The sequence below is a fragment of the Pieris napi genome, chromosome 16 (genome assembly GCF_905475465.1).
Source record: "Pieris napi chromosome 16, ilPieNapi1.2, whole genome shotgun sequence".
Taxonomy (NCBI): Eukaryota; Metazoa; Arthropoda; class Insecta; order Lepidoptera; family Pieridae; genus Pieris; species Pieris napi.
The window spans coordinates 1,409,691-1,434,079 of record NC_062249.1 but is presented as its reverse complement, the minus strand read 5'-3'; the positions used below and the strand labels follow the sequence as shown (position 1 = coordinate 1,434,079).

The following is a 24,389-nucleotide window of genomic DNA, read 5'->3' as shown; positions in this document are numbered from 1 at the left end:
ATCCGAGGTCATATACGCATTACCAGATTTATGAGTTTTTTATAGTGTTGGCAGGCAAAAGTGATACCGCTGCCCATGGACACTCGAAAATGCGTTGTTAGCCTTTAAGAATACGCTCTTTTCTTAAAGGAGGAGGTAATACTTCAATGGGCAGCTGGTTCCACATAATGGTGGTGTGCAACGACGAAGAATACGGGTATTTCATATTCGACGTCCGATTATGAAAAGGTCGCACCTATCGTGAATTCAGTGGTGATTATCAAAGAACAAAGAATTATGAATTATAAAATTAAACGCAACTTTAACTATACACTTTTATTGATTGTTGTGTATCGCTCTAATAAATAATGGGACAATGTAATTTTTATGATGTTTAATGTTTAAAGAACTTTATTTCGCATTACAAAAAAAAACTATTTTTATTTACATGAGAAACTTAATATTTGCGAAGGAGATACGCGTCGCCATCAGCTATCCCAATTTTAGTCTATTAGGCTCATTCTAATATGAATCTTTAATGCACTTTTGCAAGGGTAATTAAACACGCTAATATCACGAATTTTAGAGGGTAATTGATATTTTTTTAGGTAATCTAGACTTAAGTAGATTTATATCAAAAACTTAGTGTTTATTTTACGATTGAATGCTATTTTTGTCTTTCATCTCTGTCTAAACAATATTATTGCTAATCAGTGAAACAGGCCTAAATTGTGTTATTGGATTCAGTAATAAAAATATCCCTACAATACTGTCTTTGATTCAAACAATTTTTCTTTGTTTTTCTCACCATATTCAATAGAATAAATAAAAAAAGTATAAGTACTGTTTCCGCCCGGGATCGAACCGGGGGCCTTGTGCGTGTGAAGCACACGTGATAACCGCTACACTACGGAAACTTGAAATACATTGTCGAAATAGCGCTACTGTTCCAGTACCAGTGACGCGTTGATGAGATCACAATTCAATATTTTATACTTCGCATCTATAAGTAATAACTCGATCTTAAGAACATTCTATTCAACACTATTTCATTCTATACATTAATTACTCCGCCAAAAGTTCAAAATTTAAACTTTTAAGGTTTTTATCAAATTAATATGTAATATTATTCTAACAACAAGGATTTAAAGTTCTGTAGGATTTTGATTTCTAATATGTCAACGCTTACGCTACCTTCACCATACCTATTAATTGTCAGCCATATCACCATACGTCGATCATGCTTAACAGATATATCCCCTTTTTTGTCTCTTTCTGTTAAATTGTTTTTACACTGCGATGAAAAGAGACCAAGTACAAGTTGCTGCAATTAGACTGTTTTTTTGAAGGTCTTACTCGTATTTCAATGTAAAATAAAACGCTATTTCTTAGTACATACTAGCTTGTCTAGAATAAAGTATTATACACTATGTTTTATTCAAGAGTCTTCGAGTTTGATTTGATGTCTCACTTGTAATAGATTTATATGCGTTCAACGCTCGTTTGCATATATTTGTAACCAAAATGGGAGGTGTAGGCGTCACGAATTAGCATACAGATGGGAAGCGAGTTCGATGCTCGGTTTAGAAAGTTATGACATGACTTATGATTTATTGTAATGGCTTTTTTATGGATTATAAATGTGACCTGTGGTATCCGATTCATGGGAATGAAATGGCTGATCACTGTTGGTCACATTTATTATCATTATAGTATGTGATTTACGTGATTAAGAAAATGTTTAAGAATTTAAACCAGTTTATTAATAATATCAAACTGAATTGAAAATTTCATTTACATATTAAACTGCCGATGTGTTATGAAGCGTTCAAGCCTTTTTTAAATGTTAATTGTGTTGTAACAATTAACATTTGTCTCTTATATCAATATATCTCTGCCATTCCTGTGTGAATACGACATAATTCCTTTGATTTCCAAGACATTCGACTAAAATAAATTAACATACTTCAGATTCGGAGACTTTCCAACGATTTCCAAACACGAAGATACTTTTGAAGCAGCAGTAGCGTTTCCCAACATTTTTTGTACCAATCCCCATCTTAGATTTTTTAAATTCTTATGCCCCCAAATACCTTTTTTTATTTCATATCCGAGGTGGAAATGTGGGACTCGATCCACGCCAAAATATCTGCTATTCAGAGACCGGGTGAGCAATACCCACTAAAACCACCTCGAGTAGGTCCTACAAAGCCCCGTTAGAGGCTCTAGCTAGGCTAGGCTCCGGGGTCACTGTCACATTCTACCGGGACCTCAACGGCATGTTACGCTCAAAAACCTCCGGTACAATATACACTACATAGGAGGTATGAGATGGGCATAACTTCTTCTATTTACTCCTCGTCTTCTACCCCTAGGATTCGTCCTAAAGCGCACCCTCTCTCGTTCTGCTGTCTCCTTCTGTATATGCTACACAGAAGGATACCACTGCATTCCATACCTCGTCACTGCCAACTATTTCTTGTACAACACAAGGCGAAGCAAGGTTGTCACCCACCACAGATGCCTCCAATATACCTACATATTTTTTAATATTAAACATTTAATTGTTCAGTTATGAAACTTAATAGTTTTAAAAAGAAATTACAAGAAAATTATTAACGAAAAACAGTAAGTAAACTTTCAATATAATGAAAAACGTCGTGTCCATGTTTCAAATGTTCTTAACAAATTGCCCCTCTTTGTGCGTGGGGAAATCCTGGTCTATCGGCTGCAGTGAGAGGAATATAAAATTCTATGCGAATCATTTCAGCGTTCCACTGTACAGTTCTTTACATTATGTCACCGCCACTATGTTGAGCCTGCCTCTCAAAAAGCCAGAAATGTACTTTGGCAGTGACTTTAAGTGTTTAAGTATAGTTAAAAGTTTAAGTGCCTTTGGGCGGCATCAAATCTGGTGAACCGTAGTTCTCAAAAAACATAACTTTTGTAATACGTTAATCCGTCGTTACATTAACTTGAATAAATTAAAACAAGCTAAACACCTCGATCATTAGATGAGAGATCCCACATTCCTATTTAACATTTAAACCAAAATTATCGCCACTTAACGGCCATAAAAAGCTGCCCAGAGCGGTTCATATAAACATTTCAAACTTAGGATTTCCTAATCTATTGGAGCTCGCCGGAGGAATTTTATCATTTCGAACCTCCAAAAGAAACCAGTTTTTAAAAATCTCCACGCAGCCATTCGATTTCCAACCTAATGGGCTTAAAACAAAGTCGGTATTCAATTGATGATGGTGAGGTTGTTATAGCGTTTTTTCGTACATGTTGATCAAACTCTAATGAGCAAAGAACGTTGAACTTGACCAGTTTTCGGCTTGTCTGTTTCTGATACTCTATAGACCCGCCAATAAATATGTATGCACTCTCAATAGTATCTTAACAATCCAGTAAATTCCAGAAGAAATAACTTCGACGTTTATTGTTTGTTATCGGATACCTAATAATATAATAATGAATTGAAAGTATTTTGAGTAACCGAACCTTCTATCTAAATTTAAGTTTCGTGTACCCTCTCGATACCCCAGGCATTCCATTATTCCATTTCTCCTCCTCTTTTTTAGAACGCGTTTTCGTCAAAGCTCACCGATGTCCAGATTAAGCCAGATCCAGATTATCAGAATGATAAAGGAGCTAGGTCTGGATATCCATAGTTGCTCTCCTCACACTTTAAAATCGATTTTTCTTTAGTTTTTTGTAATACTTGTTTTGTTTAATAATTGTTTTGATTAATATTTGTATGATCGCTAAATGTATGTCATGTTTGGACCCCTTTGGCTATCATATCTTTGGTATTTTTTTGTTATATAATTAAAGTTAGCTCTAGGAGAACGAAATAAATACCTAGATTGTTTGACATACCTATACCTAGAGATGGGACACCTCGGGTTAGTGCGAACTATGACTATTGTATGTCAAAAAGCAATCTTTTTGACAATCAAATCAATTTGTGGAGATTGTGTTTGTGTGTGTGTGATGTGTGATGTGTAGAACACGTATAAAGAACATTTTGTACATAGGATGTAACGAGTCAAAAAAATGCCCATCAGTAAGGGAGCTTGTTAGTCCATAAAACAAGGGTTTTGAGTTGGCGTGACCAAGGCTTCCGAATGTGTAGCCGGCCTTTTAAAGGTACACATGTATACTCTAAATTGTACTACGCTGCACAAGATTTACTGATTCGGACCCCCTACGAATGGCGCCTGCCCGTCGCCATTTATAAATGTAATCCTGCACATTTGTATGTGTGGCGATTACCGAATTTTGCCGTGAGAGAATGTCCGTCAAGATGGTGGAATTTGCATTCAATAGATATAAATAATTCCGCGAGTGTAAGGCAATTTCGTACACTTTGTTTGCTGATCGCTACTTGTTGCTAGGAAGTATGTAATTGTTTTAAAAATGATCGATTTTATTTTATTTAAACAATTTCTTTTTTAAAAATTATTTAATTGCAATTTGAATTAGTCGATAAGTATGTATACTTGTTTTAGACTATCCCTAATCCACTCCTATCCTTTAAAGTGTATTATGGACATGCGAATAAAAAACGTCAAATGAAAACCGGATCTCTCGAGGTTTCCGAAGTCTTAAAAAAATATTTACCGAGAAATTACTTGTAGAAATTAAACCGAACCTACGTCCAACTATGGAAAAATATTTTGAATGCCATTAAAATTAAATAAACACCGACCACACCACATCATACATAAATAAAATAAATAAATCAGTGGCGCTACAACCTCTTTAGGTCTGGGCCTCAGATTTCTGAATCTGTTTCATGATCATTTTTCAATCATTAGGCAAGTAGGTGATCAGCCGCCTGGGCCTGACACACGCCGTCGACTTTTTGGGTCTAAGACATGTCGGTTTCCTCACGATGTTTTCCTTCACCGTTCGAGCGAATGTTAAATGCGCACATATAAAGAAAGTCTATTAGTGCACAGCCGGGGATCGAACCTACGACCTCAGGGATGAGAGGCGCACGCTGAAGCCACTAGGCCAACACTGCTCGACAACGCAACCCTAGATATATTATAAGCAACCCAAAAAACGTACTTTATTCGCTTTTTCTCCTTCAGAGAGCCATTCATCTAAAACCACTTTCTTAAAAACCAAATTTTCACTGACATTTCAAAACTCACATTACGTAAAATAACAAAAAATCTTAATGGTCTAAGATCCCGCTATACAACGACCGTCACCGAGATGCTTATTTAATGAAACTTATTTTATATATAATTTAATATGTCAATAAATATAATCCATATGGGTTGCCTAGCAAATTTCAGTCCAGAGTATTTTTAATTAATTTAAAAAAAAAAAATTTTTTTAAACATTTCACCGGTATGATTATTAGATAAATTCTATACCAATCGAAAGTATGAAGCCCATAGAATATGCAAAAGTTAGGTTGTTTTTAATCCATTAATTATTTATGTGTATTTTTTTTTATGTGACACTAAAGTATATATACATCTTTAGTATAAAAGAAGGTTTTAGTGATACATATATAATACTACCCTGATTAAAAATATTGATTGAAAAAAGTTCAAAAAATTTACTACATGCAAATTATAAAAAAAAATTTTTTTTTAAATATTAATTAAACATACTCTGGACTGAAATTTGCTAGGCAACCCATATGGATTATATTTATTGACATATTAAATTTAATATAAAATAAGTTTCATTAAATAAGCATCTCGGTGAAGGTCGTTGTATAGCGGGATCTTATACTATAAACAACATCTTGTCAACCTATTCTGATACAGAAAATATTTATTTATTTATTTATTTATTATTTATTAACACTTCGTTGCATATACATTAATATAGTACAATTATTGACATAATTAAATAAAAAGGAGAGTAACTGGCGGCCTTATCGCTTTCGAGCGATCTCTTCCAGGCAACCACTACAATATTCTTATAGTTAAACTAGCGAACCCGGAAAACGTTTGTTTTGCATGTATTTATATTATTTCTAGGACACATTTTTTTATGTTCAGTAAAAATAACTATCTACAATAATAAAAAATAGGGGTTGATCGTAGAGAGGTGAAAACTAGGGGTTGTTTTTTTTTGTATGCTGTAACATAAAAATTAAAAACAATTTTTTTTTCTAAAAAATTAAAATATAATTTTTGGGGGACACCACTTATCACTTAGGGGTTTGAAATTTTCCGATTCTCAGACTTACTAAATATGCATAAAAAATTTCATAAGAATCGTTCGAGCCGTTTCGGAGGAGTATGGGAACGAACATTGTGACACGAGAATTTTATATAGAGATATAAATTGTGTTATGTAGAAGAAGGAAAAGAATGTCACAAGGAAGAGACTGGCAGCACAACACAGGGAATCTTAGTGTGGGGTAGTGCACTTTATTTTACCTAAATATCCTGCTATTGTATATAATAAAGTTTTTCTTTATAAATATTATTTGCCTATAAAAAGTAACTTATGTCTACAAATTAGAAGAATTACCTTCACGAATAAAACAAGTAAACATCTGAAAAGCGCTAATGAATGGTCATTGACCACCAATTAGAGGGAAATTTGCACATCGAGCAAGTTAAGAGGTCTAAATTGCCAAATAAACGTGGTTAATTGTTGTAATATAACTTTATTGTGTGTTAGCCTACATTTACATATTCTTGACGGCTTCTGTTTACCTGAAAATAAATGAATAAAAGTCTTCAATACTAATTTAAGTAAAAACGGTAGTTTTTTTATGTAATAGGAGGCAAACGGGCAGTCGGCTCACCTGATGTTAAGTGATACCGCCGCCCAGACACTCACACTGCCAGAAGGCTCGCAAGTGCGTTGCCGGCCTTACAAGAATTGGTATGCTGTTTTCTTGAAGGACCCTAAGTCGAATTGGTTCGGAAATACTTCAGTGAACGTTGAAATACAAATTAGGATATGACATATACACATACATAAAAAAGCAATCTCAATATCAATCAAATGATGTCATATAGTAAGTCAAACTTCATACAAAGTTTGACAGCTCTTGAAACTAGATAAAGGTTTTATTGACATTGGAATATGGGCCTTAAGTAACGAAACTATACCTTTAGCTATCAAAATTATAATTAATTACATTATAATTAGTAACATTACTATTAACATGAACAAATTAATAAATCAATGAACAATATAAAAAAGGTAAAAATAAACTGCAACTGAGATACAATCCTGATATTGTACGCACCATATTCATCGTTTGCTATTAATCAATCTCATTAATCGATTTCTTTGATGGAGAGGCATGCGAGGCACTTTTATAGACACTCCTTCGTCGTTTGAAGTCAGCGAAGGCTGGAACATATTACTTTTTATAAACTTTAAATTGAAAGTTAATTAAATCGTAAGACTTTTAAGACCAAACTGGAACTATAGCAAAAATAAATCTTAGAATAAGTGGAACAAATTGAGGTCGCAAAAAATTTACTTGAAGTTAGAATATGTGAACTAGTTTAGCTATATTGTGAAAATATTGAAAAGAACCTTATTATCTTGAGTTAAACTATACGACAGGGGGTTTTTGGATATTGGGACGAAACAGAAACCATTTCTTTAGCAGTCTTCCTGCAACATGCCGGGATGAGCTCACAAAATGGCTGGTGCACACAGTCTGGAATTGCGTCGTACGGCACAGAGTCAGTGCAGAGCACACGAGCAATGCACCGTGGTATCATTAAACATGGCGGATCATGTCGACACACCATACGTGATCTGGGCCTTACTTGAGTACTCATATCTTCTTTTGCAGTTAACAATAACAACTTCTTGGAGCACATTGGAAACTCTCTACATCTCGGACGATGAGGACACTGAGCCTGCCCGTCAGCGGAGTGACGTAACAAGCACTCAGGCAACTTTGGACACATTGGTACGTGAACACAGGAACGTGAATCTTTCAAAGTTTGGTCTAATTTCAGCTTGTAGCAGCCACGAACAATTTCACAAGGTGGCTTGTGGTTACAGACACTCTGAACAATCTTTTCCGTTTGGAATTCCGGCAACAAATCCTGTATGACAGAGGGCTGTTCGTATTGACAAGCTTGCTCTATAAATTGGCATTGATATTTATTTTTTCGGAACTCAGAGGATTTCTTATGTTGTGTAAATCGCCAGATATTCATCAGCCCAGATGGTTTTGGTGGGGGAAGATTGAGACAACCGTTTATTAGAACACAGGGAGGGTTATGAATACAGAGTATTTCCCCATTATAAGTTTCAGCAAGGGCTGCAGTTATTTCATCGTGAGGCTTCTGACAATCGTTATATGCTGGGGTAGGGGGTTCGTAAGTTTTTAATTCTTTAGAATTACATTGACAATCACGTGAAGTTGCATTCTTTGACAACGATTGTGGATCAGGGGCTTTTGTCAACTTTATACCTGATGAGCCAGAACCTTGCATTTGCATTGAATCAGGCGACATTCTACCCCGATTGGGGCTTTGTAAAGTATCGGAACTACCTTTAAAGATATTTTTAAATCTTTCACAACTTGTTGGACAGCAATGTGACAAGTCTTGCTTCTGATTTGTAATTTGTGGTGGCTTTCGTATCTGTTCACACGCACAATCATCAGGAAACTGGTCTTTCTTTTTGTACTTCGCCTGGATCTTTTCGGCAACAAAGTTCCAAAAACTGGATGATGAAGATGGCTTTACTTTTTCGTCATTAGATTTACCCGGAAGTGATCCATAATTTATCTGACAACATGTATTTCTCATCGCCTGTGTTACGTGTTTGGAATACATTGATGGGTATTGTAGAGTTTTGTGTCTTTTATAATCGGAACCATCCAAATTAGTTTGGTTGTAGAATATTTCATAGTTTTCTATTCCATCATTCGGAGCAGTCATTATTGATCTTTGCTTGTAAGGATTATCAATGGAACCAACTGATGAAGTTAAAGGAGAAGGTGTACCAGATGATTGGTTTTTCGAGGCATGTTTTTTAGGTGCGGAAATTTTGGTAAGAAATGGAGTAAGTAAATCTCCTCCAACGTTGTAAACTGGTTGTTCTAACCCTCTAGCCTTACGACGTTTCTTAATTCGTCTTTGTTCACAGCCAACACAATATAAATACTGATTAGTGTCAATTTTGTGATTTTCTTCAATACTTGGCAATTGCTTTGTGTAATTACTTGGACGTCTAAAAATATGTGACAAACGTGGTAAAACTTTGCCTTGTAAGGACTTAGAATATGTATTCAAACTACCTTGATGGTCACCTCGATTCTTCTGATAACTCTCTTCCTTACCAATTTGCGTGTCTATAAGTTTTTCCTTTGAACAATATTTTTGCAATACATGTTGGAAGTACTTCTTATTTCTTTCTTTACTTGATTTAAGCTTCGGATCCTCATATATCATCTGAATATTTGGAGGGCTATCATTTCCACTGACGCCGTCTAAGAGGTGGTGTTTTCCATGCTTTATACTTACAGCAGGGTTTTTGGTCGGATATTCAAAATCAGTACTATCTGTATTTCTAGTCACGTAGCTTTTGTTGACTTTTTTAAAAAAGTTATCCATATAATTATAATACATTTTGGTGTGTTATTATAGTATACTCACGCAGGTGTGTCGGCGTTTCATTTTTTTATTATTTTACATAGAAATTACATTTTGAAACACAATAATTTTTAATTTTTCGACGTTTTGACATTGTCTTACGGATTTAAAATGTCTTTAAAGACTTAAAGAGGAAGAGTTTTTATTATTCTTTGAATTCATAAGTTGTGTACAATCGCTTGTGCATTGTTATATTTCGCATTTAAAACTAGATTTAAAACAAATTTAAAAGTTTACTATAGCTTTTAAAACAATAAAATATAAAGGAGCTTAAATGTTTTGTTAGTCAGAGAGAATAAACGGTTTCCGTCGCACGCGCAGGGTGGCGTACTAAAACAATGAGTTGGGGCCGACGTTATTATTATAGAAATTAAATGCTGAATTAATATGCAGAGGTGATACGTCATGCTGGAAGCGTTGAGCATTGACTGAAGGGGCTTTGTGCTAGGATTTAATATTTTGATACTTGATCGAGAAAAAATATTAGTTATTAGTAATAATATTCACTGTAAAACAAGCAACATTTTATGAAAGTATATGATTAGTATTAACGAAATATATCTACATTTAATGTAGCGTTTCTCCGTTAATTACGTTTACATGAAAGTTTATATTATATATTGTATAATGTGACCTATTATATTTCATATTTTATATTATTAATATTTAATTTTGAATTAAATCCGTTCATAAGTCACGCTCATGTGTCATTTTTAGAGCGCAACACCACTATGTTGAACCTGCTGCTCTTTAAAGTATTTCCGAACCAATTCAACTTAGGTCCTTTTAAAAAAGAGCGTACCAATTCTTGAAAGGCCGGCAACGCTCTTGCGAGCCTTGTGGCGGTATCACCTCACAGCAGGTGAACCTCCTGTCCGTCTGCCTCCTATTAAATTAAAAAAAATATACCATAGATAAAATTTAAGAGAATAACAAAACGATCAAAAGCTCCCAATCCCACTAACACGCACAAACACGTCACACTATAAAATAATAGGAAAGGAATAAAAAACTTATCCAAGGTGAATGCCAACCTTTCTAACCGAAAGGGTTCATATTAATGTACTGGGGAACAACCCTTCCTAATCATAGGTGATCCTTTTTTATGCTCTAAATTAAACGTAGAATAGTTATTATGGTACGGTCAAGATGGTTTATCTTTTTGTTTTAAAATTGGTATAACGAACTTTCTCAGGAATGTTGTGTTATAGACAAGGTATAATATTTTAAAATTAGAACGTATTTTAGAAATGATCACGCAATCAGTATTTTTTTGTATATGTCACCGTAAAATTGTAAACACCGTTAGATTGTAATCTATCTCGCGAGATTATAAACTGTCGAAAGATTGTGAACCTCAACGAACTGCTTACAATTTAACGTATTATTATTCGGTAGTTATATGAAATTGTTGGAAAGTAAAATTAATCTGTAATTGACTAAAGAAGTTTGAATGATAACTAAGTTAGTGTAGTACAATCTACCGAATAATAATACGTTAAATTGTAAGCAGTTCGTTGAGGTTCACAATCTTTCGATAGTTTATAATCTCGCGAGATAGATTACAATCTAACGGTGTTTACAATTTTACGTTAACATATATACAGTGGTCTGGACGTTTCCGCACTTAGACGCCCATTTCAAACTCAAAATAACTTTATTCATATAGGTAAACAACACTTATGAATGTTAACAGAAAATATGTTAAATTAATTCTAAAATATAAATTTACATTTACTACCTGTTCGCAAGTCAAGGGCGTAGAGCGGGCAAGAAGAACTGGCCAGAAACTCTTCGCCACTATCTTTAATCGAAGTATTCCACTGAAGTATTTCCGAACCAATCCATAGGATGCTGCTATAAAGAGCGTACCAATTCTTAAAAGGCCGGCAACAAACACGAGCCTTATGGCAATGAGTGTCCATAGGCGGCGGAATCACTTAACATCAGGTGAGCGTCCTGCCCGTTTGCTTCCTATTACATAACAATTTTTAAAGATAAAAGCACCCTTGGAATAAATAAATTTTGTATATAATTTTAGGACCTCCTTTGCTATATATAAGACAGATTAAATAATAGACCATCGGTAGCCGATATTAAACCTCTAGGAAAATATTTTTATAACCATTGTGTATTATTGAATTAATCTATATAAATAAAAATGAATTGCAAATATCTGCATCAATTCGAATATTTTGTTTTATTTATTTCTCGAACTGAGGTAGATCTTATTGAGAGAAATATTGGAAAAATATAAACCGTCAATAAACGTTTCATATGTTGGTATATTTAAGGAAACGAAGTTTGCGGCATTTTGAAGAGAAACTTCTTTAGGAGCATGAGGGTAAATTTTTTACGGAACGTCACGAAGATGTGCAGCGTTTTTGTCGAATAAAAGGGAGAGAGCGATTGAGACCCATTGAGAGAATGTGAGAAGGGTGAATAACCTTACAGAAATTCTATTTTTAAAATTATAATTTCGTATAGTATTTATGAAATATTAGTATTTTATATTTTATGCAAAATAATTTATTAAAATCTTAGATGACGAATTGTAAATAAAAATGCCACGTGATTTTATTATCGAAGAAATAAATGTATAATTTGTAGGTAGGTAAATTTCGACAATTAATATTTTAATGACAATTAAATTCCTAACATATCCTTTTTCCCTCCCTCTAAGTCTCGGAAATCTAAAGTTTTAGATTTGTATAATGAACAAGACTTAAAAATTAGTTTGCCAAAGAAGTTTCACTTCTGACATGTGTACCGTACCTACTTTGTACGCACGCACTATTTTAATAAATTCTGGACCCCTACTAAGATACTGTACTGTTAAGATATAATTGTTAACTATTACCTGAGTACGGCCATATGATGAGGTAATATATAAACTATGCATTGATGCAATTACGTCTTCTGAGTCAAGACCGTGGCCTTTATGACGTCATGATTGTGCAATCCACAGTTATTATCCTTTTTATATAAAATTTATATTGCTATAATTAACGAATACAATTGTCTATACATAAATGATTTAGTCCCTCACAGACGTATCTCTCATTAAATTTTAAAAGGCAAGGTGCCTTTATAGCGTGGGAGTGTATTTAGACCATAAGTTTTGACAACAATTATAAATTACTGCCATGCTTTTGTTTATATGGATAGCGCAGTTCAATCAGAATCAACTTTCTTTGTTAAAATCGATTTATATTGATTATTAATAATTAAGTTAGTCATAAGTCGAATATGTTAAAAGAATGACAATTATATCACTCGCATCTTTTTCTATTTAAATTTCTCATATATTATATAAAACCTTCAAATGTGTCCGTATATTTGACTTAATCTAGGAAATTAGTTCACGAGAGTGTTTTATTAAATTACAATATAACCTATACAATTATGGGTAATACTAATAAGTAATAAAATGTTGACTTATTTTCTACAATACTAGTGAATAGCTTAAACTAAGGTAATGTTCATTAACTTAGTGTTCTATAATGTTGCAAGTGCGGTGTTGACACTTTCGTGTGTGATACCGCACTTGCACTTATATTCACTCATTCAGTTGTCTTTAGGCGTTGTTTCTGATGAATTTTTAAACTAAACCAACAATTTGTGTTCTTTCGTGATAACAACACCGGTATTCCCTTACTAATGTTGAGTCTACCGCGCGGTGCGACCAGTTACGGATATTGATACATGAAAGTGCATACAAAAACTTTGAGATCGCTATTAGCAGTTACAGAGGAAGGACTATAGAATACAGTCTACCTACTGTCGTGGCAGTAGGTGTGCAAAATTAGTTTATAAACGAAAGATTTTAATGTAATAACCGGAAACGCACTTACGTGCAATGTAAATGGGTTGTATCACTTAAGATTAGGTTTTTTGCTATTTAAAAAGATTCTAAAAATTTAAAAGCGAATTCTACATAATTGCAACATGTTCTGGATGGTTCTTGCAAAGTAATTAAAAACTAGATCTTTATATATATAAATCTTCTGTGAGTGTGTATGTCAACTTCTCTCAAACGACTGGACCGATTTTGATGAAATTTTTTGTGTGTGTTCAAGGGGATCTGGGAATGGTTTAGATTCACAAATCAGCCCGCCAGATGGCGCTGCAGTCGGTACTTTCATACTTTGCTTTACTAATTGCTTGAAATATCATGCAGGACAACGTCTGTCGGGTCCACTAGTATTATATAAAACTAGTCATTTGTGTGATTTATTTTCTTTTAAAAATTATACGATTTTTGTAAGTGCTTATTATTCAGTACTGGCGGACGCATGATATTTCAATTTATTATTTTATATGTATTTCATCAATGATCACTCCGATCGAAGCATTTGTTTTAAACGATATATTATTTTTTCTTTCATCCTCTTTGAGGATATTTTTAGCACGCATTCTGAAGAATCTTCTCCTGACAACAAACACAACAAAAAAGGAATCAGCGAAATCGGTCCAGCCGTTCACGCGTTATACTGTGACCAAGGGAAATAGGGATTAATTTTTATATACATATATATATAAATATGTAATAAATATACACTCAATAACTAGTTAGCCGTTCAATATATTTGAACCTAACTCCTCTTTATACAAGGTGGTATAAAGAGCCTGTTAAACGCCTGTCTTATTTAAGACAAATATTAAATATTTGTATATTTTAATATTCGTACAGTATAAATATGCAAACATTCAGGATTATTTTACATCGTGTACAACCTTGTAGTTCAGAACTTGTCGATGAATGAACTTATCAAGGTTCAAGATTCACCACATGTGAATAGCACATGTGTTAGGGTTGTCACGTGTTAAGAAATATAATAACAAAGAGGCGCCTATTATGGTATACCTATTACATTTCAATAGATTCTTTATTCTTCGTAGTTTTCACTGAAACTCGTCTTTCTTATAACAGTATTTCCAACACACAAATAAACAGTATTACAATTTTCTTAATAATGATAATTAAATATTAATAAATAGAAAATTAAAACAAATTTTAAAAGTTTGGTCCCTGTGCATTTATTGCTGGCATTGCTTCGTTGATTACAATACCTATTCGTTGAGCGAGGAGAGCACAAGCTCTAGGGGTCTACTAGGGGTCTAGGCACCAACTTAAATCTTCAATTAGCGCCCGTGTACTTGTGTAATGTGTACACTGCCCAAGAGTCAACTCCAAACGGAACAAATCGATTTTTCTTAAAACTAATTGTTACAACCCTAACGACATTTTAACAAAACAACAAGATTTCGTACAAATGGTCTTTTTTCGATACCCCACATCGTTGTGAATACAACAAACAGATTTCGAAACTGGTTCATTACGAATCCTTAAACCAGTGATGATAACATGTATTTATATGTTACATATAGAACAGTGCCAAACAATTGTAAAATCTATATAATATATAAAAATGTTATGTTGGTTTCGCTTTTAAAATTCTAAAAGTTCTGCACTGATCGAGCTTTTGTTTTTGACGGATTGTTTTTTTTTTTTTTTTTTTTCATTTTTTTTCCACAAGTATTGCAAAATTAAACTGTATATATATATAACTATATGAAATGTATTCTTTGTTTTGTTTTTAATTTCTCAACCATTCAATCACAATGTGCCACTGCGAAGCGTGGCAGAGTGCTTGTATTATAGATATTAATTAACAATAGGTATTAACAGCTGTATGTGAGCCGTGTTGATGGCTTCAGCGTGCGACTCTCATCCCTGAGGTTAGGCTATGCACCAATGGACTATCTGTCAATGTGGGCATCTAACATTCCCTCGAACGGTGAAGGAAAACATCGTGAGGATACCGGCTTGCCTTAGACCAAAAAGTCGACGGCGTGTGTGGCACAGGCTGATCACCTACTTGCCTAGATTGATCATGAAACAGATACAAAAATCTGAGGCCCAGACTTAAAAAGGTTATAGAGCCAATACTGTAGCTAAAGTAGGTGATATTCCAATAAATACTAAATCTAATGGCACTCTTTTAACAAGCATACTGTCTCCTTCTGTCAAAAGAGATGAGTAGTTTAAAATGGTGCACGACAAATTTGGTTTCTTCATTCTTACGCTTGCAGGCTCCAGTAGAATACGAGCGACCTCGGGGACTCTAGGAGCTAGCCAAGGCGGTTTTACTGGGTATTGCCCACCGAGCCTCTGAATAGAGAGTCTATTCTGGAAGCTCCAGGGCTCCATAGGATAAAAAAAGCATACTTACGAATTCATTTCCTTGGCGATTAAAAAGAGGAGAGTTTATTGCCAGTTCTTCTCTTCCGTTCTACGCCCTTGATTTGAGAACTGGCAGTAAATGTAAAATTAGGAGCATTTAATGTATATTTCTATTTTGACGTTCATAAGTGTACATTGTGTTACCTATATGAATAAATGTTTTTTTTTCATGAGAACGAAGTCCGAGCTAAGTAATAAATGCGATAAAAACGCGGCCAAATCTGTTTTTTTCGTCTCAAAAGGTGTACAGTCAGGTGTCAACATTTTCAAGGACATTAAAAAAGTCGATGACTCATAAAATTCGCCTGTTAATTTTAATTTGGCGACCACCTGCTGATTTATAAATACTATTAAAAAAAAACAGGTTGTAGACAGAACTCAATGTGTATTTTTGGAGCTACCTTTTAGGCCTGAACCTCAGATTTCTGTATCCATTTCCTAATAACTTTAATAGGCACGTCAGTCTTTTGTGCCTGACACGCCGTCGACTTTTTGGGTCTCCCTTATCGTGTTAAATGCATATAAAATTCAATTAGTGCACAGCCGGGGATCGAACCTTACGAATGAGAAGAGTACTAAATAACATGTTTATCTTAAATCTAATATATGTGATCTGAATTAATAATTATAATTAACGCAAATATACGTAAAATGTATGTCTTTATAGACCTTTTGCTTGCTATATAGTTTCATAATTGAAATTTGAGAAATATCTCAGAATTTATAAAACTCTCGTTAAACGTAAATTAATTAATTAAGCTATTTATAAATTTGACGGTTATTTAAATGATCCTAATTCATAGCATTGATTTGCTCCACTTCAAACAATTTGTATGACTCAAAACTTGGCGATTAAATTGAGAGGCGGAGAGTTTCTTGCCAGTTCATCTTGCTTTACGCTCTTGACTTGCGAACTGCCCTGCGATTCTGTAACTGACATTTTATGATTTGGCATTCTGAAAAGGTGGGAGCTTGTAGTTTATTGTATATCAGAATGCCAAATCATAAAATGACTGCTTCACGACTGATTTGAGAGCGGTCGCCGATGCGAAAACCGCTGTGTGAGTTCGAAAAGTGAGTTACAGAATCGCAGGGCTGGTAGTAAATGTAAATTTAGAATCAATTTAACATCTTTTCTGTTGACGTTCATAAGTGTAAAGTACACCTATATGAATTAAGTTTTTTTGAGTTTGATAAGAAATCTATTTCTTTAACACAAGTTTTTTAGCTATACGGCTTTGTATGCGTGCAATATTACGCTTTAAAATAAAATATCATCGTTCGTGTCTAGTACTTAGAGCTTGTCTGTATTCTTTCTAGGAAGGTGTAATTCATAAGGAATGTACAACACATTGGATACTCTACCCTGTTATGGTATAATCTTGTTAAGGATGTTAAAAATACCAGGAAAATATAAACTTATTATCATAACAACAGTTTTTTCTCGCATTACTTAAGAATCGAGAGACAAGGTACTGTTGGTTGCTGTTTTGAATGGAAATATACGTAACCATGGTAACAAGTTTTCCACAGATATAAGAACGGTGTCAAGTCTCATTTGTGAGAGGGGTGGGTTATCTTGGCTGCAATGGGGTTTTCTATGTGCGCCTTTAACACCCGGAATCCATGCCTTAGACCCAACCACGGCGTGTGTTGGGCACAGAAGACTGATCACCTATTTTCCTATTAGGAAAGAAATTATTTACAGAAATCTGTGGGAAAGACCAAGGGTTGTAGCACTGGATCTTTTACATTTGATTTAATGTCAAAAAAGTTTTGACACTTGCACGAACGGAAGTTGACATCATCAACCGATTTAGTGGGTCAAAAATTTACGATTTGTTATTTTTATAGAAACGGCTCTAACGCGTTGTTTTTCCATACTACGGCTTGTAGCAATTACTAATCGTATTTTGAAAACAGATTTTAGACCCTAGTGAACGTGTTACGCATTGACGGGTCTTCGTCGTCTTGTATATATTTAATTGTAAATCAAATTAAAAGTCAAATCATTTATTTCAATTAGGCCAATTAAAAAGTCACTTTTAATAATATGTGAAGACCATGTACCTAGAACAAAAAAAAACTACTATGCTAAAATAAAATAGGCGCATGGTGTTATAAGAACAATGCATATAACTAAATTGTACATGAAGCTCACATATTTACGAATATAGCAACTATAGATTTTACATCATTCTTTATAAATAAACAAATAAATAAAAAAATTGTAACATTCAACACAGTACCCTATAAAAGATGTTTGTACTTTAGCTAATTTGATTTAATTTTAATCCATAAAATATTATTATAACCTCGAGTATGCACTGGGGTTCAATTCTTAGTGACATAACTGTTTTGGGTAGAAATTCCCTCTACTTGGCAACACATTTTTAAAACACCTTGAAGTTCGATATTAAACAAAACTTTTACTCACACATTTGTCATATTTTTTCTAATTAAATTTTTAATTAATTATAATAGTAAGTAAATATCTAATAAAACTTAAAAAAAACAACCTCTCAAAAACGGCACACAAATAGTTAGTTTATTCGTAAATATTTTAATCTATTTAATACTATGTTGTTTTTTTCTGTGTATGTATTGTTATGTATGTGATGTTAATGTTACCGCATTGGAGTAATCTGTCATTTACTAAATAAAATTTAATGACTAACAAATCAAAAACTTAAATATTTAAGAAGAATTTCGCGTATTATAAGCGGTCACATAATTACAATATAAAAGCCAATTCGAATTTCAAACGTCGAGACGTCAATCGCGGATATAATTTGATTGGACGAGCTCCCCCGGGATGCGAGGATTGCCGAAACGGGGGAAATCGGGAAAATAAAACTTTTATTGCATCACACATGGCAACAAATATATATTGACCTACCAAACCCCTCGCACCTAATACAATTACTAGAGATTTCAAGGCATCGACTGTTCGTGTGGAGATCTACTTATACTTGTTGTTGTGTATTCCCGAATCGGTGTCAATTTTATGCTGAGCCCTAATAGCCCCGCGTGTTGGCTGAAATATACGGGATTAAGCGGAGATGATAGTACAAGTAGAGGTCATGTTACGCTGGTCGTTGTGATATGGTATGTGTGGGGTAACCAATCATGAGCCGATGTCGCGATTGATTTGCAAAGGGCGATTTGGCAATGTTCCTTTATACAGGGGTGTTCTGGGTTTGTGGGTGGGTTAGCGATTATATAACAAAAACCAGACTTGTATGTTTGTAAATTCAATTTGATAATGGATTAGATTGAAGTGACATGGTAACATTGGAACATTAATTTTGCTATGTGTTAGATAATCTGTGGACTATTTTGTTCTTTATTTAAAAACGGTGAGATAAAAAGACGTAACACGCGAAAATCACCTTTACATATTTTATAACATCTTGAGAACGTATAGGAAAGGTGTACATTATGACTGTATAAATTTGAATATGGAATCAGGTTTGGGAGTAATCAATCGAGCTAAACCCTTGTCCACACGCAAAACACCTTTCCCACGTTCAAAAGAATTCAGTTTATGCAAATACGCATTTCGAATCTCAATGCGAAGTCGGAAGCTAAGATATTCAAATTTGGAACACATTGTGTTCCATTTACAAATTCACTATTTATTTTTTATGCCAAATGTCAAATTGTTCACAGATAATATTTCTCACGCTGGATAACACTTAGTCATGGACGTTTTAAATAAAATTTATATTTGATTTATTTTAATGACTTTAGTAATATATTTTATTAATAAAATGCGTATTTATAGTTGTCACAATTCATTTTGGAAAACCCATTTATCTTATAAAAAGCAGAAATTAATATATTTTATTAATACCTAGTTTCAAATAACATGTTAACCGTGTATGGTATGTATTTTTAGGATGAATTCCTTCATTTTTATCTACCACGTTCTATTTAATATAAAATTAAGTTATAAATTAGTTAATTAGTAAGTCTGGGGAAAAATATTTTTTCATGAAATATGTTTTTATCTGTAATTTGTAAAATTGTATTGCTTTAAATATCCTTTCATATGTTCTATTTAATAGGTTAATAGGAAAGTCCACAGAGCCAAGAAAAAGCGTAATACCGTCTATAGATTATCATAATTTGTTTGATAAGAACTGGTACGAATCCTGGGAGAAAATCAAATAAAATAGAATTGTATGTAAAAACACTATTAATATATTAATAAATATGTAATTATCACAATACAGAGAGGAAATACTGCCAGCGTTAATGGTACACTGCCACGGGGATCAAACTTTTTGAACAAAGTTTCTATTTATATTTTTTTTATTATTATCATAATTACTATTACTGTGCGTGAGTTGGAAATAAATATATGAGATAAGCAGATGTTATAACGTACAAAATATAATATTTTTCTACTATGCAAATTAGACAAAAAACGTACGAAAATGTAAAAAACAGCAGATGTTCTAATAAAAAGTATTTTTTTGTAATGACAATTATATTAAAGCCCTTGCTATTTTTTCCAAGTAGCATTTGATAATTAGGAAAAAATGTACGTATGCAAATGAGGGAATTCGGGCGCAAGATATTGTTAACAAGATATTGTAAATAATAGTGTATGAGGGTTGTGGGTTTTTTGCCTGTAAGGGTTAGTAAACCAGTTATGGTAATACAATTCGGTACTATGGAACAATGTTAGATATCTAACGACTATAAAATGTTATCAAATATAGCATTTTCTAGTCTTTGTTTCTATCAAAGTTAAAGTTTATGTCAAAAACAAAATCAGTGGCGCTACCATTTTAGGTCTGGGTTTTCTGTATCTGTTTCATGATCATTTGCCAATCTAATATGCAAGTAGGTGATCAGCCTCCTGTGCCTGACACAAGCAGTCGACGTTTTGGTTTTAAAGTCGGTTTCCCACGATGTTTGCCTTCACCATTCAAGCGAATGTTAAATTCCATTGGTGCACAGCCGAGTATCGAACCTACGACCACAGGAATGAGAGTCGCACGCTGTTGCCGCACTCTCCATATGCTTACATTCTTTAGTAGGTATATATACTTCTTCCTATAAATGAATTATTAATTGAATGTTTCACTTGTGTGCACAATATTTAACTGCTAAATATCGCAAGTGAGCCGGTCCATCATTGCTCCAAAAATCGATGTATGTACAGCAAAGACAATCAATGAAATATACTCAAAATAAGTGGCGGTTAAACAGGCATCGTCTGGACAGGCGGTGCCGTCCAATAGGCGACATCTAACTTAACATCAGGTGAAATTATGACCAAACGTCTCCATTACTACTAGCAATTCATAATAGATGTGTCACAACTTAATTAACAAAAGAAAATTAATAAATAAATCAGTGGCGCTACAAACTTTTTAGGTCTGGGCCTCAGATTTATCTGATTCATGATCATTTGCCAATCTAATAGGCGAGTAGAAGATCAGCCTCCTGTGCCCACACGCCGTAGACTTTCTGGGTCTAAGGCAGGCCGGTTTCCTCACGATGTATTCTTTCACAGTTCGAGCGAATGTTAAATGCGCACAGAAAGAAAATCTATTGGTGCACAGCCGGCATGAATCATGGACGTTTAGTTAACCAATCGCAAAACGATTTTTTAACCGGAAATCGTATTCAACGAATTTAGCAGAGTTTAGTTCCGATTATGGTTAACCGGCACCCAATTGCAATATATAATTAATTTTGTTTTTCTCCGGTGTTAGGTTAAGCGAATGTTCAAAACCGGCAATTATATGCGCGAGAGTTACTCCGATTAAAAGTGAATCAGCCATAACATGATGCGGGAATTCACTCGATTTCATATTAATCCAATAATTACACATAAGGAAATCTCACTGACTCATAAGTATTGTTTCGCTCCAATTCGCCACTTTTCTAATAAGAATTTACGATTGAATTTTTTGTATCCTATTAGTTTCTTTATTTACTTTTACTACTATGTTACATTGTTTATTGGTAGAAACTTTACGTTGTGATTTTTTAGTAACCTATATTTATAAAAATGAATCCCTATTTCCCTTGGTCACGCGTGAACGGCTGGACCGATTTCGGTAATTCTTTTTTGTTGTGTTTGATATTGTCAGGAGAAGGTTCTTTTGAAAGAAAAACTTAAGAAAATTAAGCGGAACATTAGGTAATTTTAGAATACTTAACCACCATATTAAGTACAGGATTACTTTTGTTACGATAGCAAATTCTTTTTTCAGTGCTTTTAAAATTAAAACTTTTTTGATGTAACCTTATGGCGTTTGATTGACATTAACAGAATGCGTGCTGCAAATATTGTCAAAGAGGATGTAAGAAAAATGAATATCGTTTAAAACAAATGCTTCGATCGAATTTATTATTAGTTATATATTAGTTTGTTTCTGAAATATTTTTTTAGTTAATTATACCAATTCGAAAGCAATATTCATAGTTAAGACAGGACAACGTCTGTCGGGTCGACTAGTTGTAAATAAAAAACCAATGAGATTCCAGTTATATCCCCGAGCAGGCGCTTGGAACAAGGAAAGCGGAAGCAAACCTGGTACAGATGCAGTTGCAAAGAGAGCCAGAAAGACTTGAAGAGAGCTGAAATATGAGGCTCAAGATCGAAAGCGATGTAGACTAAAAGTAAAAATAACCGGAATAGATACTGAAAAATGTCTTAATTTTCTTAATCAGTTATGTTTTTTACAGCGTTAACTCAATTTGACAAAGAGAAAGGTTAGTTAAAAAGATTGCACAAGCGAAGACAGAGGCAATGGATAGTATGAGCTGCTTTATCGCATTTCAGTGATAATTATTATGTTCCAGGTGATTTTTATGTACGTGATGTTTTAGTTTAGGCATTTCATAATAATAAATATGCCCTTAAAACCTCTACACATGCAATCTGTAACCTGTGGAAGATTCCATATGTTTCTATAATTTTTTTCTAGCCTTATCTACTAAGTTTTTTATAAGTTTCAGGAGGCAGACGGGCAGGGGGCTCATCTAATGTTAAGTATTACCGCCGCTCATGGACACTGGCACTGCCAGAAGGCTCGCAAGCGCTCTGCCGGCCTTTTAAGAATCGGTACGCTCTTTTCTTGAAGGACCCTAAGTCGAATTGGTTCGGAAATACTTCAGTGGGCTGGTTCCACGTGGTGGTGGTGCGCGGGTAAGTGTGGTGATCAGCCTGCTTTGCCTGACACACATTAGTCATTAGATATTAGACTCTTAGACATTTCGATTTCCTCGTAAAATTTTCATTCACCGAAAGAATAAAGGGTGCCATTTATGTACAGCAAAGGTTTGATTGAACGACTTCAGCCTTGCGATTCTGTAACTCACTTTTCGAACTCACACAGCGGTTTTCGCATCGGCGGTCGCTCTCAAATCAGTCGTGAAGCAGTCATTTTATGATTTGGCATTCTGATAAGGTGGGAGCTTGTAGTTTATTGTTTATCAGAATGCCAAAAAAAGTGAGTTACAGAATCGCAGGGCTGAGCTTAGAATCACACGTTTTTATCTAAGCTAGAGGTCTCTCGGATTGTATTAAAATGTTCTTTTGTCTATTAAAAGATACTTCGCTGTAGTGAGTCACCAAATCATTAAAACTAATGTTCTTTGTCCGTTAGAAATAATACTGTTTCTTTGTTATTTAATATTTAATATTTTATCTATTTGAGTCACCGTCATGACTAATCCATATTTCTAAATAATGTAAATGTAGCTACGCCACAGCTAAATTATTGTTTTGGATTATTAAAGATCTGATCAGTTATATAAATAACTTTTGAACTGCATTTAAGACATTTTGTAAAAAGTCCTGCAATATCAATCTAGGACTTTCGTAACTAAGACTAAAACATCTTAACAAAAAATCAACGGCGCTACAACCTACCTACAATGGCCTATAGGCCTCAGATTTCTCCTCAGCTCCTGTGCCTGACACACACCGTCGACTTTTTGGGTCTAAGACATACCGGTTTCCTCACGATGTTTTCTTCCACCGTTCGAGCGAATGTTAAATGCAATGCAATGCACATATAAAGAAAGTCCATTGGTGTAGCCGGGGATCGAACCTACGACCTCAGGGATGAGACTCGCTCGCTGAAGCCACTAGGCCAACACTGCTCAACTTAACAAAGCATTGTAAAATACCCAATTACACTAATATAATATAATAATACTAGTTTATTTAAATTTCATGTATCATATACAAAGTGTGTCTAACTATTACCTTAAGAATGGGACCACAGACTTATCTCATACATATATAAAAAAAAAAAAATCATTTTAAGTAGATATGCATTATAATGTGTAAGATTTGGGAACCCGTTTAAGTAAGAAATACCTGTGTCAGGTTTCCCAGCTCTTCCACAACAAGAACAAAATAAATATTAAATCAAATATTATATTAAATGATCCTAATCCTTGGGATTGATTTGCTCCAGTTCAAACAATTTGTATGACTCAATAATTGGCGATTAAAATGAGTGGCGGTAAGTTTCTTGCCAGTTCTTCTTACCCGCTCTATGACCTTG

At 34.1% G+C, this 24,389-nt stretch overlaps 1 protein-coding gene and 1 non-coding gene across 3 annotated transcripts; both read right to left on the bottom strand.

Annotated features, from left to right (window-relative positions):
• Positions 1-823: 823 nt before the first annotated feature.
• Trnav-cac lies at positions 824-896 on the bottom strand. The gene has a single exon. It is a non-coding gene; the product is annotated as a tRNA-Val (tRNA).
• Positions 897-6,614: 5,718 nt separating this feature from the next.
• Positions 6,615-9,692, bottom strand: LOC125057595. Of its 2 annotated transcripts, none has more exons than XR_007118224.1 (3): positions 7,519-9,692; positions 7,223-7,329; positions 6,615-6,680 (listed from the first exon to the last, which is right to left on the bottom strand). XR_007118224.1 is itself a non-coding variant. In XM_047661380.1 (3 exons), the coding sequence occupies exons 1-2, from the start codon at positions 9,573-9,575 to the stop codon at positions 7,228-7,230; spliced, it is 2,097 nt and encodes a 698-aa protein (XP_047517336.1). In that variant the 5' UTR covers positions 9,576-9,692; the 3' UTR covers positions 6,615-6,680; positions 7,223-7,227. The 2 variants fall into 2 exon arrangements, 1 of the variants encoding a protein (XP_047517336.1); XM_047661380.1 differs by having other exon boundaries at positions 7,581-9,692.
• Positions 9,693-24,389: the final 14,697 nt, after the last annotated feature.